The sequence below is a fragment of the Biomphalaria glabrata genome, chromosome 10 (genome assembly GCF_947242115.1).
Source record: "Biomphalaria glabrata chromosome 10, xgBioGlab47.1, whole genome shotgun sequence".
In the NCBI taxonomy this organism is placed as follows: domain Eukaryota; kingdom Metazoa; phylum Mollusca; class Gastropoda; family Planorbidae; genus Biomphalaria; species Biomphalaria glabrata.
This window is the reverse complement of record NC_074720.1, coordinates 28,218,892-28,238,506: the sequence shown is the minus strand read 5'-3', so window position 1 is coordinate 28,238,506 and position 19,615 is coordinate 28,218,892. Positions and strand designations below refer to the sequence as shown.

At 37.1% G+C, this 19,615-nt stretch overlaps 1 protein-coding gene across 2 annotated transcripts; it reads right to left on the bottom strand.

The window, feature by feature from the left end:
* Nucleotides 1-60: 60 nt before the first annotated feature.
* LOC106070667 (farnesoate epoxidase-like) lies at nucleotides 61-19,134 on the bottom strand. 2 transcript variants are annotated; one of them, XM_056044911.1, is made up of 7 exons: nucleotides 18,866-19,134; nucleotides 10,514-10,808; nucleotides 8,671-9,001; nucleotides 6,977-7,464; nucleotides 6,019-6,296; nucleotides 3,242-3,407; nucleotides 61-1,639 (listed from the first exon to the last, which is right to left on the bottom strand). In XM_056044911.1, exons 1-7 carry the CDS (start codon nucleotides 18,878-18,880, stop codon nucleotides 1,458-1,460), a joined length of 1,755 nt encoding a protein of 584 aa, XP_055900886.1. In that variant the 5' UTR covers nucleotides 18,881-19,134; the 3' UTR covers nucleotides 61-1,457. The 2 variants fall into 2 exon arrangements, with proteins under 2 accessions (XP_055900886.1, XP_055900887.1); XM_056044912.1 differs by lacking the exon at nucleotides 18,866-19,134 and adding an exon at nucleotides 13,399-13,682.
* Between the last annotated feature and the right edge of the window lie 481 nt (nucleotides 19,135-19,615).

The following is a 19,615-nucleotide window of genomic DNA, read 5'->3' as shown; positions in this document are numbered from 1 at the left end:
TTTATTTTTCATTGCTTTGACAACAAATTTATGCAAATAAAGACATACCTAATTCTTATTTTTTTTTAAAGTTCTATTAAAAATGTTATTTGTAGAAATATTCAGTTGTACCATTATATATCTTCTATAGAAATTCATATATAAGGTTACATATTGTATGACTCTAGCATACATGCTATAAGACTCACATGTAAGATCTCTATTAAATGACTAGAGTATCATCTTGTTGCCATGTTCCAAGCTCCATATAATTTAGGCTTTAGGAAACGTTCAGTATGATGGAGAAAAAATGGTGTGTGGGGGGGGGGGTATATTCAGAGATTTACGGGTTTTTTTAATTAAAATACCGGTAATATGAAAATAAAACCATGAATCAAATGTTGGAAGAATGTGAAAATGTGTAAAGTTTTCATTAACAACAGCGAAACTAGTTTCTTACTCAAATGAAATCTGTTTACAACACAAATAAAACAACCTTAATACACAATATTTACACAAAAATATTGAACACAAAATATTCATATGATTAACATGCCAGAAGTTATATATTGACAAAATTATGTATGAAAGTTTTTATGAATAATTTATATACAGACATGTCAACAAAAATTATTTTTTTATTTATTTTAATGCCCAAAAACGGTTCGACACAGGAAAAACTAGTGAATAATATACAATGAGGGGATCATCTGATACTAGGATAAGATGTGCAGCCAGCTGCTTGTCCACCACCTACTTAACCATAGCTGGTCATCGTCAAATGTTATCGACTATTGATTGATGGCTACAAATAGCAAGCACTCAGAAAACACAATTTACGTAGAAAACATACAATTTAGGTCCCGGTAGGATATAGGTCTGTGACACAATGGACTAAACGTTATAGGTTAGGGTCTCATTCAACTTCCAATGCTTAGATTACTTTCAAGAATGCGTCACATCCAATGTTAACTTATTGTTTGTTAAAAGTCCACCAGACCAGATCTAGACTACAACGAGGTAAATGTATTCCAGTCTATGATGAGGACCTAGTGGTATGTAGATCTATTACCTAGACACAATGGCCTGGCCATGACTTATATATGTATACCGGTATATATATATATTTTTGCTGGAAACAATTTTTAAGGAACTAATGAATGTGTGTACAGTGTAAACATTATTGCTCTATTCACACAGCACAATAGGCCTACTTTTCCATGTATGAATGTTTATTTTTGAAGCAAGTGTCAGACTAAAGTTAGAGTCTACAAACCACCACAAACACTTTGCTTCTCAGCGGAAAGATACTTGAATTTGAGTTAAAGAGAAACCAAAATCTCTTCAAGTATGAACATCCCAGACGTCCTGATCTACTCTTTGTAACCCAAACACAAACTGCATAGCCTCGTTGTGGGTGTAACAGATCCATACATACAATCCTAAAGAATAAATAGAACAACTCTATTGATCACGTGTTAGTTTCGTTTGGTTAGCATGCACTTGAAGTCCCGCAGACGGTGAATGATCCTCATCTGAGTCTCCATGTTACACGCCTTTTTGTTGTCCACTTCGGACACGTCAAAGTTGTGAAGTATGTTGGCCACGTAGATAAACATTTGCATGCTGGCGATGGATTCACCCACACAGCGGCGCGCCCCTGCAGAAACAGGAGAAAACTTGGTCAAAATGGAAATCAGTTGCTAAAGTTTAGTTCTATGAGTTAAATGTTTTCTAAAGCTAGTGTCTGAGAATATTAGTAATCTATATTGCATTCCATTAGTGTAGCCAGGATTTCTGGGGAAGTGTTGAGAGCTCCCCCAGCGGGATCCGTAGCGGATCCCCTGTGCCAATCACTATTTCCGGTATTTAAAAAAGGCCTATTCTGAGGTATCTACAGTGTATTATACTGCTATTTAAAAATTTGTCTTCAAAAACCAAATCTGTTAGTCACTGCACTTTATTAATGGAGCCCAGCGACTGTTAGAAATGTTAAAGCCCTCTTGGCTACACTCAAGGAATTTGGTGAAGATAGTTTGCTTTAGATTTTATTTGGAAAAGGGAAGTTTTATCGTCAAAACCATTTATTGGGGGTTTTAAACTAAAAATATTTGGAGGCTGCTTCTTTTTTAACAAAATCAAAAACCCATTGGTTACGCTCATAGAATTTGGTGACTGTAGTTTGCTTTAGAATAATATTGAAGAAAAGGGGGGGGGTTAACCTCAAAACTCTCTGTGGGGGGGGGGGGGGTAAACTCAAAACCTTCTGGAGGGGTTTTGGAACTTAAAGCCATCTGGAGGGGACTTTTAACTTACCCCCCCCCCCCCCCCCCCCACGGCTACGCTCATAGAAGTTTGTGACTGTAGTAAGCATTAGTTTTATATTAAAGAGGTGATTTTTTAGCTTCAAAACCCACTGGAAAAAAGGGAGACAAGGTTAAACTCAAAATTCTCTGGAGGGGTTTTTAACTTAAAGCCCTCTGGAGTTTTTTTTTTTAAACCTCTTGGCTATGCTCATAGAATCTGGTGACTGTTGTATGCTTTAGTCTTATATTGAAGTGGGTTTTATCGAAAAAAAAAATTGGAGGGGGTTTTAAACTTAAAACCCCCCTTGGCTACGCTTATGGAATTTGATGACTGTAGTTTGCATCATTTTTTGTTTTGTAGAATAGGGGTTTTAAACTCAAAACCCCCATGGATGGAGATTTTAAATTCAAAACCCACCTTGGCCGCGATGAACAAAATTAAAGCAAAAATCAGTCACAAATAACCTCCTTGCGGGGGGAGGATCTCATTTCGGGGGGGAGGGGGGAGCGAACCCTGAACCGTCCCCCACTGACTACGACCATGTTGCATTCATACCAGAGGACCTGTAACATACTGGTATTCTACAGGACCATTGCCCTATCAAAACTAAAATTTCCCCTAACGCCTTTCAGCTTTGCTGTTATTTCCCTCACAGCCGTGGAGCAGAGTTTACGTAATAGGTCGCGGCCTTTGTAGCTGACATTTACAGATTTGTGTTTTCGATAAAAATTATTGTCTATAGTAAGTTGTAGGCTTTACCCTAACAATTCTGGAAGGGTGAAACTAATTTTTGACCTGCTCGTAAAGTGAGACTAGTCCCTCATGTAATCTAAAGATTGTTGTTTTCAAATCAGAATCCATTCAACTTGACAGCCATAGTGTAGGTGAGTGTATGTTTAGTCTGATCAGTCAAGTGATGTCCACAAAACCTATCAGACCTATATCAACTACTCACCTATGCCGTAAGGCCTGAAACTTTCGGGTGTTAGTGCGCGACCTAACAGGTCAAGGTGTCGTTGTGGTCTGAACTCTTCAGGGTCAAGGTAAAATCTGGGGTCATAATGCAGGCTGTAGATACTGCCCATTACAAAAGTCCCTTTGGGTATGGCGTAGCCTTCAATCTGGAAATGAAGAAACTAAATATAGACCTAAAAGTCCAACATAGTAGACAAAAAAAGTAAATGTGTGAAAACAGATACTCAGCATTTACTGCCATTAGATTGTGGGGATACAAATATCAGCCCCCCCCCCCCTTTTTATACAAAGATTTAAGCGGCATTGATTGAATCGGATAAACACTTAGGCCTATTTACCGACATATTTACAAACATAAAGTAGGAATTTTAAATTCGAAACTGAAGTCTATTTGACATTTACAAAGTTCTATCAAGGTGACCTCCCTTATATCCCCTTGCCCATAGCCCAGGGCCGGCCTTAGGGCACTGTAACATATTCGGCCGCAGTGGGCCCCGCACTTTCATAGGCCCCGCGCTAACACTAGTTGTAAAGTATTAAATTAAACCATTTTAACTTTTAACAGGGTTTCAGCTGTCTCCTGGTTTTCCAGGAGCTCCTGGAAATCTCCTGAAACTATTAAAATATCCAGAAAAATCCTGTAAAATAGACAAATTGTCATTTTGTGGTGTCATTCAATATGAAAAAAGCCAATCCTACTCGCGATTAAAAAAAAACGGCAATGTCAGCTTTCATTGAATAAAAATAATAAGGCGAATTTGAACTAAAACAGGAAGTCCCAATACTTAATTTACTTTAATTTACTGTAATAGTCATGTAAATATAGATCTAAATCTATCCGATCTCTTTAAAAAAATCAAAAGCAATATTTTGCTAGTCGATAGTAAATCTAAATGGCAGATCAATGTTAATCGGCTTTTTGTTAGAAAACTATCTTCTATTGTAGATGGCTTGTAAAGTTCATTTGACCGTGATTTTGTACTTAGTAAAGTTTGACTAAAATGCAAAGACGTATTTATTTTCAAACAAAAAAATCTTAATGTTCACTTGTTATCCTTATCCCTATCCAGACTAGGCCCCGCGCAATCCGTTTCGCATAGGGCCCCGCAATCTGTAGGACCGGCCCTGCCATAGCGCACTGAGCAAGTTTACGTAGCATTAAAAAAAAGTGCTATAGGGCCTATCAATGATAACAAATAACAATCTAAGAAATCAAGCAATGATTTTGTTCTAGAACAAATCGCTTCTTTGGCCATGGGAGTTTAAAGAAAACAAAAACTGAAGAGGACGATGGATAGGATGATTTCTTTTAATGGAAAGAAAAATTATGGCACTGAAAATTTCCAGTTTATTTATAAGACGACAAAGCTGCATCTTTAGCTTTGGAAAATTATAGACACTTATATCCCGGAAACAAAAGGCTTTGTCCCTGCCAATACAGGATAGAGTAAACAGGATAAGAAACATATCCTTCAACTCAATGTGATTGAGAGTTGGAGACTTGTAGAAAATGTGTAACTATAAATCAGTTGACTGAGTACCCAAGTAGAAGTTGTAGTACGAACATATAACATTTTTATTGTTAAGCTACATTCATTACACATAACTTAACACATACAGAAGTGTCAATATTAGACACCCAGTGACCCATCGATCACTTGACAGTAGGGCCTAGTAGGCTACTTGTACATAGAATTAAAACAAAATGTATGCTTAATAAAAAAAAAATACGTTCGCTTTCAGAATACCGAAACTTCCGAAAGTAACAGTTTGCCTATTCTTATCTTATCTTATATAATACAGACGTTAGGCTACCTACGCGTCATGCATTTAGTCATGCATATTAACCAATGACTTAAATTCTGCCAAGTCACTGGTTTTCCTGGCTAGCTCAGGCAACCCATTCCATGCTCTAATAGCACTAGGGAAGAAGGAGTATTTGTACAAATTTGTCCTAGCATATGGGATGAGGAATATACCTTTATCTTTGTGTCTTTCTGAGTATTTTATTAAATTTTGAAATTTTGTATTTGTATTTGAAGATTATGGTTTAGTGTTTTATGTATAATTGCTACTTTACTTTTGCGTATTCTGTCCTGATATAGGCTAATACTACACCTAGGCTCGATCTTATCAAACTTAGATCTATATTTAGGTCTACTTCCTTAAATTAAGTTGACCCCTAATATAACATCATCAAGTCATCAATCTTAGTTGTTAGGGAAACCCCTCTATCGAATTAATTCGAGATTTTGAAATTTGTAAAACGCACATTAAAATGCTAATAATTACAAGAAATTGAGGCAAATTATTTTGTTTGCTAGTTTTTATAAGCATAACAATTCTTTAAAAAATGCATTACAGTAGTTTTTGCGTTTGAACCCAAAACCTCTTCAGTTGGTCTTTAAATTGCTCTTTTGGTTCTGATAATCTAAGCTTGACAAACCTATCTTCCTACATACAGATAACATATAAACAAGCGGATTTTCCTTCAAGGGGCCACTAACAATGAGAATAATTAAGCAACAGTGTCAATTAAATAAATGACTAAATTATTTTGTAATCTTGGCCGAATGAGCGATGACATCAAAGCGGACAAATACATTTGGGATCATGAATATAATTTTGTATGACTCCCTTCCTCTCTCTCTTTCTTGTTCAGACACAAAATGGCGCCAGGTTTCCCTATCGTTGTTACTATTCTAGTCGTAGTGTTTTTACTTATCAACAACATTATCTCAGCAACACGCTACATACCTCCGTATCCTCTTTGGCCACATGCGGTAGGGACGATGGAGTGACCGCAGCCAGCCTCAGGGCCTCCGTGATGCAGGCCTGAACGTACGGCATCTGGTCTCGCATGGACCACTTGATGTCGCAGCCGTTGGACTTAACCACCTCATCTATCTCTGCCTGTGCCTTGCGCTGCATGTTTGTGTGCTTGCAGAGGTACATCAGAAGGAACTCAATGGCAGACAGAGAGCTAGTGACTCCACCAAAGAACATGTCGATCAGTGACTGAAGTAGCTCCTGGTCTGTGATTTAACAACAGCGTAATTTAGTAAAAATGCTTACAGTAGTCACAGAGCGATATATTTATTTAAAGACAACAAACAGTGCAACAAACTTGGTATTTCAATGTTATCCTAAATCTCCGATAATAATAATAATAATGAATTGTGTTTCACTTTAACGAAACTCGACCCTGGCAGCGCTAGAGAATGAATACTAACATAATAATAATAATTAATTAATTAATTGATGGCTGCCTGGACGTGCGGTTTGCGCGCTGGACTGTCGCTCAGATTTATCGATGGTCCCGGGTTCAAACCCTGCCCGCTCCTATCCCCCGTCGTCCTGCGGGAGGTTTGGACTAGGAAGTAATTATCTTCAACTCTGAAGGAACATCCGAAACATTTTACAAACATTTTACAAACATTTTACAATTGCAATGTCTTCGATTCCGAAGGTTAATGATGAGTGCAGTGTTTCACATGACTACGCAAACTCAGTTGCGACCTGCATTTCGAAATAATAATAATAACAATAATAATAATTTTCTTAATCTAATCCGAAATTCCTAATGATAATAAATACTATCAGAACTTTGAATACCTGATCGTATTTAGAAATATATATACTTGATAAAACTATGTTAGAATAAATGTATTCAACACTCGATACGTAAAATGCCACAGAGATTATAATATGTTACCATTTTCATCTGTCAGAAGAGCAAACTCAGGCTGATCAAGAATTCTCTGTAAAATGGACTTTTTGTGTTCGTTGACTGACATCTGGTGAGTAAAAGTCCAGTTGAACTCAGTCAGTGGCGTGCTAGGACACTCCTCTAAGGGCGCCTCTGCTTCCTCAAAAGGCAGCTCCCCCGGGCCTGTTTCCGCAAAACCCAGCATGGCGAATTGCTGTGCGCTCCGCATGGCGATATCAAGATGTTCTTCATTTTTGGGAGGCGAAATAGGTGACTCTTTGGGCTCTTCGGCTTCTTCAAAGTTTCTGTTGGGAATGATTAGTTTAGAAAATATTTCTGAGGTGCATTTGTTGGCAGGACAAGACGGCCTAGGAGACAGCACTCCACTTCGACACTGACAGATCCACTGTCGGAGAAGTCTTTGCAGAGTTCTGGAAGTCCCGTGGACGTCAACGATTTCTTGAAAAAATAATTTGGACAGTGGATCTCGCAATCTGCAGACAGAAAATGAAACATCTCAACTTGAATAATTACAGACGAGTGCAATAAAAAGCATAATTTAACGTTGTTCTGGGCAATCGAGGCAGAGAGAAAAAATATCTAACCTAATAATAGCTTTAGATTAGACCTAGCGTCTAGTGGTAGAGAGAATTTAGGATCAACTAAAAGTCTCACATTTGGATGTATTGGGGGGGGGGGTGAAGGGGGAATTGTAGAGGAGAAAAAAAGTAGTTGGTGTTTGCTCACAAGACATAATGGTCACAACACCATGCGAACTGTAACTGATCAGTCTTATAGACTATCCTCTTTTTTTTTTTACTAGATTTTTAACACTATGTTACAACTGGGTAGAAGATGAAGGTGATTCTGGCTTAAAGACTTCAACATGTTGCTAGTTTTATTTCAGAAATTTATGTATGCACGTCTGTGTGTAAAAACATACAAAGTTCAGAAAAATCATTTTTACTAATTGTATTTTGAGCCTGAAATTCCCCCCCCCCCCCCCACACTCACACAATCTAAATATAAGAAAGATTTCTAAGTTTAATTTCGTAAACTTCTAATTCCATTGCTATCACCCTCACTTATTCATACACACATAACTTTTTCATATTGATTGAAAATATCTTCTGTTTCATATGCTTTAACCAGCAAAGTGCCGAAATGACAAGAAGTGAGACCATGTTTAAGAGTCCCTGTGCTTGGTGTGTACAGATTGCTAAGAGCTGTGTACAATTTACTGTCTCTATATGTCTTCATTGACAACCCTCTTCTGAAGACAAAGACTAACGTACAACTTTGTAACAATGAAAAGTCTGACATTATAGACGAAGACTCTATGGAAACGCAAGTGTACCGAATACATAAAAATCAGGGGCGGCCCAACTTTAGGAGTAGGTTACTAGTACTTACTAATAGCCGAGACCAGCGTAAGAAATGAAATAAAGTGCTGGATGAAAGAATGTCGTAGTTTAAACTATATTGCACTTGTAGGTACAGATAAGATCATGAATAAAAATTAAACGCGCACAAAGGGGGGCATAAGTTATTCTGGTTTATAAAAAAAAATTACATTGACTCATAACAAATAAGTACGTTATAGAAACGTGGCTACGTATTCCTAAATGTGATCTACATGTTAGTATAAAAAACCAACACAATGATTAAATATTACGAATATATTGTTTAAAACAACTTACATTGGATATTTCAGTGAAATCTGGGTCAGAACTGAAGACAGATTACAACCCTCCAAGTTTCGTGCAACTTTGATCAGGTCTTTCCTGTCTGCTGAGTCCAGTGGCAGAGAACCGCCCAACAAAAGCCCGGCAACCGCGTTGACACAGGCTGATATCAAGACGTCTACTATTCTGATAGTCTCCCCACAAACTTGCTGCAGGGCGGAGATGACGTACACCACCTCAGTTTGCACGGCACCCTCTAGGTCTTCCAGGAACGTTTCAGTATGCAACGCCTTCATGAACGCCCTTTTATTTTTCCTCCATGGGTCTCCACTGCCAAAAAGTAGACCTGCAGACCAAGATTGAATTTCAGAGAACATTTTAAATTATTCATCTCCTACTTTATGTTAAAGTAACATTCAATCGGATCGGAGTGGATTAGATCTCATCTGATGAAATGAGATAAAATCGAATCGGAGTGGATTTAATCGGATCAGATGGAACCTGATCAGATCGGATCGGATCGTTATTGAAAAAACAAAGAGACAGTAGGCCTATTAGAAATGGAACCCACGTCATTTGCGTTAATATTGTAGCTTCGGAAACCAGGCCAGTTCTCATGAACGAGGACTTGTTGCTCAATAATTTGGAAACCTACATGATACCAATAACCACGAAAGCTCTTATCATATCAACTTTGGTTTCGAAGGACCGTATTGCCAGTATCTACGTTAGGTATTAAGTTTTGAAACAATAATAAGGCCTGCAGTTTACGCTTCCGGCCCCCGTATGACACTCGCCTGGGTCCCCGCGTATCGCTAAGGCCGTGTCTGTGCTCTCGACTTTCAATTGTAGATTTTCCTACATGACGGTATGTTTATAAACACAACCTTTTTGGTGTATCTGGTGTCCAAACTATGGAAGTATTTGATAAGCCAAGTCTTTTAGGGGCACGTCTTTCAGCTCACCAAAAATGAGAACATAAATCAATCACCAGAGAACAACGGTTATGTTTGTTATTTGTTTATTTTACATGTTTCGGATGTTCCTTCAGAGTTGAAGATCTACTTCCTAGTCCAAACTTCCTGCGGGACGACGGGGGATAAATCGTGAATCCTCGAAACAACCGAACGACAGTCCAGCGCGCATGCCGCACGAAAAAGCAACCATCCACCGCACGGCCAAGCAGCCATGTCTGCTCTGGTCACAACAAAATATTTAGGTCGCAGCTGGGACTGTGTTGCCAAGTGAAGTACTTCACTCCTCCTAAATTCTCGGACTCGAAAACAAGCCTTAGTATTATAATAATTTCTGTGCAATTTTCATCACTCAAACTTGTAAATTCATCCACTTGAAGCACAAAGTAATATGTATGCTTTAGTTGGCAACAGTGACCTTTCAATATGGTGTCCTTGAAATTGCCTACTTATTTTAAAATTTCTCCATATCTTCCTCTTTACATTTTCTTACGTTTTTTTTCTTTCGGTTTCATTATTTTGACAATACATTGTTTCATATCGCCTACTCTTCTTTTTCTCGTTTACTGAATTGTATTGATTCAAGAACGTAAATGGGATCTTCAACATTAAAATGTAAACGAAAAGCAGATTGCTGGATTATTTTAGTTTTAAGAACCTGCTTTGCATTCAAAAGGGGAATAGATCGATTGGCGGTCATTTTATCAAATCTGCTTCACCAAACCATGACTTTCTGGTTTGTGTGGTTTTTGTTGTATTTCGAGATACGATAATTTTCTTCCAAAATGGAAATTCAGTTTATTAACAACTATACTATAAATAAGACAATATGTAAAAGATATATGTAGTCTATAATTTTAAACATTGAACTCCAAATGTTTTACCTTCAGCAATGGCGCCTGGTCCCATAGGACGGTCTAGAAATAGTTCACCTTTCTTCCCCTCCAGATACTTCTGCACTAACTCCAGCGTGTTCAGGTAGAGGAGATTTTTGCTGCCCATTTTGACGTAGTATATTGGCCCGAATTGTTTGGTCCATGCAAGGTTCGTCTTCGGTCCTTTGTAGTCCAGGATGGATCCAATGCAGGGAAGCCCTGATGGGCCAGGAGGCAGCGGTTTTTGCGGAGAATCCAACTTGGAATCTTCATTGGAGTTTTCAGTCATCTTGGCTATTTTGTACTGAAAATAGAACATCTCCATTGTGAAAGTATTGTCCAAACGTATTTAGTGATAGGAAAAGAATGAATACAATTTGGTGCTGTAGTTGTCTTCTCTTGTTGTGTTGTGTTCATGCAGGCACTGAGATGTGTGAGAGCTGCTTTAAAGTGTGTAGGCCAGATCCAAAGATCAGATAACAGTTTACTGTTTCCGGTGAAGACAACACGATGACATGCTAATTTTTTTAAATAAAATCTTGGTTTTAGTCACAACATGACTTTTTTTTTATTGAATACAAATGCTATAAACCTATGTGTCAATGAGAGGGGGAGGGGACATTAACAACTGGACTTACATAGAAAGTAAAACAACTAAATTCAATCGAGTCGTTAGGCCGTCACGGTTACTCGGCCAAATACAAATTTAGTTTTCTCACTGATATTGTCTTAAAACACGGCAGATTTAATCATTTTATTACAAATATACAGATTTTGTAGAATGTATACAATAATCCCTACGAGGCTTTACCATGGCAAAATTGGGTTACTAGAATTACTAGTGAGTTCTTTCTATTCTATATTTCTCTTTCTTTCTCTCTCTCTATTCTTTCTCTCTTCTCTGTCTTCTTTAACTTTGTCTTCTGTATCTGTACCTACTCTCTCTTTCTCTTTCTGTTCTCTCATTCTAATCTCACTGTCCTTTTTCTGTCTTCCACTTCTCTATCCTTTTTTGTCAACTCTCTCTCTATTTATACATCTGTCATATCTGCCTTTTCATCTCTCTCTCTCTCTTTTTTTTTCGTCTTTTCTGTCAACTCTCTTTCTGTCCTCTATGTCCCTTTTTACAATTCATCTATTTAGCTTACAAGTTCATGGGCTAACAAACAATAGGAAAAAAAGATACATTTAAAAACAAAGCTTATCTGAGGGAAACAACCGCTAATTCATGTCAACTTCATCCGAGAATGGGAAGTGGGAGAAAAAACGTGACTAAACGTAAGGGGATTGCATCCATATATACATCAACATCTTTCATTAAATAGCATTTACTACCCTTTTTTCGATATAAATAATTTAATAAATAATTAATCACCAACAATTAATAAACGAATTTTTTTTAAATTGATTCGTGTCTTTTCAGGTTTAATGGTTAATTGCAAAGTTTTAAGTTGATCCGAGAATTGGAAATGAGAGAAAAACCCAGTTCACAAACTTTTAACCAGACAGACAGAGTGAGACGGCTCTAACGATTTCCTAGAAAGTTGACATTTTATGTATAACTTTGGGAAAGTAATTACTGTTATTTGGCCACACTGGGAAAACTAGTTTGACCGTTACAATTTTTTCAAAGTAAAAAATAATAGATTTTGATTTGGCTAGAGACAATCTTTATCTGGAACAGACTTCATTTTTTCCCTGTTCCCTAGCAGTCAGTTCAGCAGTGACACTTACGACGCTCTGTCCATCAGTCCAAGTTTATGTATTTCACTCGTATTAAAGAATGGACAAACTTTTTCTGACCTAGTCAAGTCATACAATTCAGTTGTTGTTTTTATTACATACATTTACATTGTTCCTATAATACATACAACTCTATTAGACATTGGCTGTGAGTGAGAATGTCTCGGTGAATAGGGTTCTGTTTGATGTGGAGGGCCATTGGTGAGAATAGAGAGCCACTTGAGTGACGTTCACTTTACAACCAACACTTTCCCTCCAATTAGAATGAACAATAGATGGCCGCCCCATGAAAGAAGATCTTATATAGATGGAAGGCCGATGTGCTAGCCACTGATTCAAGTACTTATAAAAACTGAAAGTTTATTTGCTATTGTTATTTAAAAAACTTTAGCCAACGATCTAATTCTCTACATAAGTCTTATCTCCCCTGATCTTTGTACATTTTCTTCATAAAACAAAATTAATTAACTACGACTAATTGATTAACTAATTGGTTGTTGTTATTTTTTCATTGATTTATGTGTTGTCATCGGCAATAAATAATTGTGCAAAGTTTCAGCTTAACTTGAGAATGGGAAGGGGAAAAATAAAGTGTAAATGTAAAAGGTCCTACCCAGACAGACAGACGGAGTGACTTGATATAAGCTTTGTAAAAAAAAATACAGATTAGAAACTCTCGCAATCACAGACTCCGGCTGGAATAGTTTGCCATTTGTGCATCCAAACATTCTAAGCTCATATAGGTGATAGTCTCACCAGCCACATGTGGAGACACACAAATTGTTACTAGTGGAATTCAGTAGCCCGAGAATGTCTCATATAAACTATATGTTTGAATCACTTGATTTAGTATAGCATATGTTTAGTCTCACCAGCCACATGTGGAGACACACAAATTGTTACTAGTGGAATTAAGTAGCCCGAGAATGTCTCATATAAACTATATGATTGAATCACTTGATTTAGTATAGCATATGTTTAGTCTCACCAGCCACATGTGGAGACACACACATTGTTACTAGTATAATTAAGTAGCCCGAGAATGTCATAGCATATGTTGTTGTTTTTTTGTGCGCTACAATTTGTTTATTTTTGTACTAAATAGTTTTTTGATTAGAATTCCTTTAAACTAAACCTAAGGAAAGACTTACAAGAGGGGCTGTGTCGAGGCGGTTGCACCTTTGTCTCTTCTATCCGAACTCCTCTGGTGCTCGTTCTAGTCACAACTTAACAAACCGCATGCATCAAACAGTTTCACTTGAAAAAAAGCGCGAAGACTGTACAAGAAGAATCCAGTGAGTAATACACTTACAAGGCTAAGTGCGTACTCCTGTCTTTCGAATGAGCTCTACTTGTCTAATTACATACTCATCCACATTGCACCAGCCTAAACAGCCGAACACCCTTCAACTAGCTTGGGCCTCAGCGACAACAATACTAACAAAGTGTGTTGAACTGTATGTAAGTCATTGTACAAGGGAGGGGAGAGAAGGGGCAAATGGGGTGTCCTAGGTTTGAACCAGTCTAGAAATCTGTTTTATCCTAGCTAAATCAGACAGATTCGAAATAGCTCAGGAAAAGGGGGGGGGGGATATGTTTAGGTAAATAGAAAACAGTATGGGGGGGGGGGGGGCTGGCAATAAGGATTTCAAACGCAATTAGGTCATATCGGTCATGTTGTTCTGCTTGAGTTGCATTGAAGCTCACATGAGCTTAACAATTTGTGAGCGCTTAAACAATTGAGAAATTCTAATATTGATAGATTTTCAAGAGATAGATAGATTAGACAGACAGACAGATAGATAGATAAATAGATAGATAGATAGACAGATAGATAGATAGATAGATAGACAGATAGATAGATAGATAGATAGATAAATAGATAGATAGATAGACAGACAGATAGATAGATAGATAGATAGATAGATAGATAGATAGACAGACAGATAGATAGATAGATAGATAGATAGATAGATAGATAGATAGATAGATAGATAGATAGATAGATAGATAGATAGATAGATAGATAGATAGACAGATAGATAGATAGATAGATAGATAGATAGATAGATAGATAGATAGATAGATAGATAGATAGATGTGTGGCTGTCTACCAAACGAAAAAGAAATGTAGACAAAATCTTACTTCCCCCCTCCCCTTTTACTTCAGACTCCCTGAAAAAACATTCTTGCTACGCCCTTTGGATCACCTCATAAACCCAACGTTAAATTCAACCAGTAAAAAAAAAATCACTCATTTATAAAAGAGGAAAACGGTCAGATCAGTATGAGAAACAATACATTGAATCCTATGAAAGAGTTACTGTTCATGTTTTCACCTAGATTTTCTGTTGCTACATTTGATCTGCAGCTGTTTTCTTTCAACGTTTTGAAGTGGCTAAAAATAGTCTTTGGAACAGTTGAAACAAAACATTTCTATATTTTATTTCAAAGTTTAACATAATCTTTGGTATCAAAGATTTAGTCTCAACTATTGTTAATATTTCAATTTTATTGTTTTTTTAAGAAATCAACATAAAGGTGTGTTGGCAAACGTTTTACTTCGTGACACCGGAAACACGCCTACTAAAACGTCTGCTCCTGCTAGTCAAACGAATTCTGGGTGGATTGAGAGGTAAAACAAGTCCTTGTGATGAAAAACTTGTCTTTGGAATCAATTAACGACTTGCTTTCTGATTCAATGCAATTGATGTCTAGTAAAAATAAAAAAAAAAACTGTTGTAACTCCGCCCATTATGCCAGGAAATCATCTGCACATGTGTGTGTTGGCGGTCTTTTTTGTGATCGATAAGAAATTTAATACACGCGCCCACACAAACACACACATACGCACACGAAGAACTAATATATCGACCTCAATGACTAAGTCCTGAACCAAAGTGTAATTATTCTCTTTAATTGGGCATCATCCATTTAAACATTAATCACGTGTCGTTTCAACTTTAGGTTTCCTGATGCTCTATACTACTCTATAGGTTTCCTGATACTCTATAGGTTTCCTGATGCTCTATAGTTTTTCATTCATACAAGTATTGAATGAACTGAATACTAGGCTTTGTCAACTTTGGTGGCGGAGGAAGGGGGGAAATGTGAAAATCTCCCGGGACCCCACTTGAGGTGGTCCCCTAAATGAGTGTTTTTTACATTAAATATTACGCAAAATGCAGGGGCCCCCAAAGTGGTCAAGCCACCCAGGCCCCCAAATGATGAAAAATGTTTAGCTACGCCCCTTGGCTTTTTTTACTAAATCTATTTGAACTATCTCTTCCTTGACAGACACTATATAGATTGATATAGAGAGAGTGCCTTCTGCTGTATCCTCGTGAATGGGACAAGTCGTTTTTACCTTGCTGATTGTTGCTTGAAATCTTTAGTGTAGGCCTAAATAGTATCAAGAAATTGTTGTTTTCCTTATATCTTGACATTTAGTTTGCTTATTTGATAGAAGATTTGTGAAAATGGAAAATTCTAGACTATAGAGAATCTTCAAACATTTCCTATTCAGCAGACTATAGAGAATCTTCAAACATTTCCTATTCAGCAGACTATAGAGAATCTTCAAACATTTGCTATTCAGCAGACTATAGAGAATCTTCAAACATTTCCTATTCAGCAGACTATAGAGAATCTTCAAACATTTCCTATTCAGCAGACTATAGAGAATCTTCAAACATTTCCTATTCAGCAGACTATAGAGAATCTTCAAACATTTCCTATTCAGCAGACTATAGAGAATCTTCAAACATTTGCTATTCAGCAGACTATAGAGAATCTTCAAACATTTCCTATTCAGCAGACTATAGAGAATCTTCAAACATTTCCTATTCAGCAGACTATAGAGACTCTTCAAACATTTCCTATTCAGCAGACTATAGAGAATCTTCAAACATTTGCTATTCAGCAGACTATAGAGAATCTTCAAACATTTCCTATTCAGCAGACTATAGAGAATCTTCAAACATTTCCTATTCAGCAGACTATAGAGAATCTTCAAACATTTCCTATTCAGCAGACTATAGAGACTCTTCAAACATTTCCTATTCAGCAGACTATAGAGACTCTTCAAACATTTCCTATTCAGCAGACTATAGAGACTCTTCAAACATTTCCTATTCAGCGCACTATAGAGACTCTTCAAACATTTCCTATTCAGCAGACTATAGAGACTCTTCAAACATTTCCTATTCAGCAGACTATAGAGACTCTTCAAACATTTCCTATTCAGCAGACTATAGAGAATCTTCAAACATTTCCTATTCAGCAGACTATAGAGAATCTTCAAACATTTCCTATTCAGCAGACTATAGAGACTCTTCAAACATTTCCTATTCAGCAGACTATAGAGACTCTTCAAACATTTCCTATTCAGCAGACTATAGAGACTCTTCAAACATTTCCTATTCAGCAGACTATAGAGAATCTTTAAACATTTCCTATTCAGCAGACTATAGAGAATCTTTAAACATTTCCTATTCAGCAGACTATAGAGAATCTTTAAACATTTCCTATTCAGCAGACTATAGAGACTCTTCAAACATTTCCTATTCAGCAGACTATAGAGAATCTTTAAACATTTCCTATTCAGCAGACTATAGAGACTCTTCAAACATTTCCTATTCAGCAGACTATAGAGACTCTTCAAACATTTCCTATTCAGCAGACTATAGAGAATCTTTAAACATTTCCTATTCAGCAGACTATAGAGAATCTTTAAACATTTCCTATTCAGCAGACTATAGAGAATCTTTAAACATTTCCTATTCAGCAGACTATAGAGAATCTTCAAACATTTCCTATTCAGCAGACTATAGAGAATCTTTAAACATTTCCTATTCAGCAGACTATAGAGAATCTTTAAACATTTCCTATTCAGCAGACTATAGAGAATCTTTAAACATTTCCTATTCAGCAGACTATAGAGAATCTTTAAACATTTCCTATTCAGCAGACTATAGAGAATCTTTAAACATTTCCTATTCAGCAGACTCATGAAAGAAATACACTCTTCGACTTTCTTCGAATTTTGATTTCTAAATTCTTCCAAAAATGCGTCCTTCACTAAGTCTTCTTATTTTGGAGTAGAAAAAAAAAGTATTTAACATGGAATTAAGGAACTCTTGAAATTATTTGCGAGTAAGCACACTGGAACAGATTTTTACAAGCCTTACTATTACACTGACCACTGTTTTTTATTTTGGACAGTTTTACAGAGAATAACCACAAAATCAACGGTCACTTGAGGCACATTTTACATGCACCAAGTTTTGTGTGAAACAAGTCTTGAATCATGAAAAATAAAATCAATGTTAGTCTTACATTTCAACCCATATTAAAGATTGAATTTTTCAATTAGGCCTACAATAGACAATTGGCCCGAGGGCCGTAGCTTGACCATTACAGATGTAGACCAAAATTAAATAGAATGACGTCAAATGTGTAGGTTTCTGTGTATCCTATTTTCCAAAGGTTTACATTCTTCCGTCATTCATTTGAAACAGAGACTAAATGAAGCTAGCTAACGAACAATACAAGACTTAGAACATTTCTCTGCTCTCTCTCTCTCTTTCTCACACAAACGCACCATCTAAAACATGAAACACTGACAAATGTCTTATAGGGACTGAACAGAAGGTCAAAGTAATGTAAATACATCGGGCAATTATTGTAGCCAATGTGTTCACAAAATGAGAGTTGAGGAGAAGCAAACAGAGGAATAAGAAAGAGAGAGAATTATACTCAGAAGAACTCTACACAAAACCAACTAGGGGCGGTAAGCCATGTCTCCTTTTTATTCCCCGTTCTCCAGCCAGTTAAAAAATTACATTCTAGCTATGAGTTATCGTTCTTTGAACTTTCACCACAGATTTGTGGCGGCAAAGGGGAACAAGCAAAAATTAATTACCACATACACAGACTTCACATGACAATTAAAAGTTCAACACAATGGCAAGACATTTACTAGCAACCGCCATCGTGATAGTTTTGTTTCTCTTCCAAACTAATTTCCTTTCATTTAGTCTTAGGCCTAATATAAAAACACGATACTCTAAAAAAAAAAAAAAAGGGTGTGGTCAAGATATATTTTGACATATTACAATGAATACAACAAAATAAATTCTCCCATACGGACACTTTGTATAAATCTGGAATGTCAAAGTCTGTCATTTAGCTCTATGAAAATTCCTGAGATTCTTATTTCAGAGTTTTCAGCGAGACTCAAACGTGCCTTTAGTTTTGTTCGTCTGTTCTCACTGGTTCAAAGGGATGGTGTGTGTGTGGTGGTGGGGGGGGGGGGGGAGTGAAACCGTGTCTCACATTTTTTAAAATGTCACAGCACGGAACTATGACGCAAAATGTGGATGCCTAATAGACAGAGCTAATACACAAAAAGTGGATATCAACTACAGGAGGTAATACACAATACGGGGAGACCCACAACATGGAGCTAACCCACAAAATGACGATGTCCACTACGCAGAGCTTATACACAAAATGTGGATGCCCACTACACGGAACTGCCCTGTTAGCACCTTACATTGTAGACGAACTATTTTGTTTTTGTTGAATGCCTACTATCCACTTTTGTTTTCCACTTACCTTGTTTCTTGTCATGTCCTAAACTTAGAGATGTGTCCAAAACTTAGAGATGTGTCCTAAACTTAGAGATGTGTCCAAAACTTAGAGACTGGTCCTAAACTTTGATATTTGTCCACTAAGGTTAAAAACTCTATCGTCTTAATGATACGAAGCATTGGGAGCAATCAGGGTGTTTAGTTCCTCTTAGTGGACCCTATTTATATGAGGTAATCATATCCTGTAGATGTACGGATGTGCTCTGTTAGCCATCCTTTCTTTCCGGGAGGACATTTTCTCATGCACGAGATTTCTAAATTTAAACACATATATACAGTTTTGTTTTTCTTTTATTTTGTTGGTGGTTATTGTTTTCGTGTGTGTGTGAGAGAGAGATGTTTTCGGTCATTATATTTCCCCCCCATCCAATTGACTGTTTCTACAACCACTCCTCGTGTGGTCATCAAGACACTTCAGACAGTCTTCGGGTGGGACGGGAACAGCTTGTGTTTGTGTTTATTGATGGTGCGGGTGGATGTAGTGTCAGACATGGGCGCAAGCAACGAACTCAAGATGTGTTACTTCTCTTATAAGTACGAGGGTGGTGTGAGAAGTTTTTTTCCCTTCAAATTAATTTATTTTTCTCTACATAATCTTCTTTTAGTCAAGTTCCCCTTTCTGACCTTGCGATCTATAGGGCAGACGGTGTAAAGGTCATCTGTTTCTGTGGCCCACGGTTAACGAGGGTATCATGTGGCCAGCACAACGACCAAC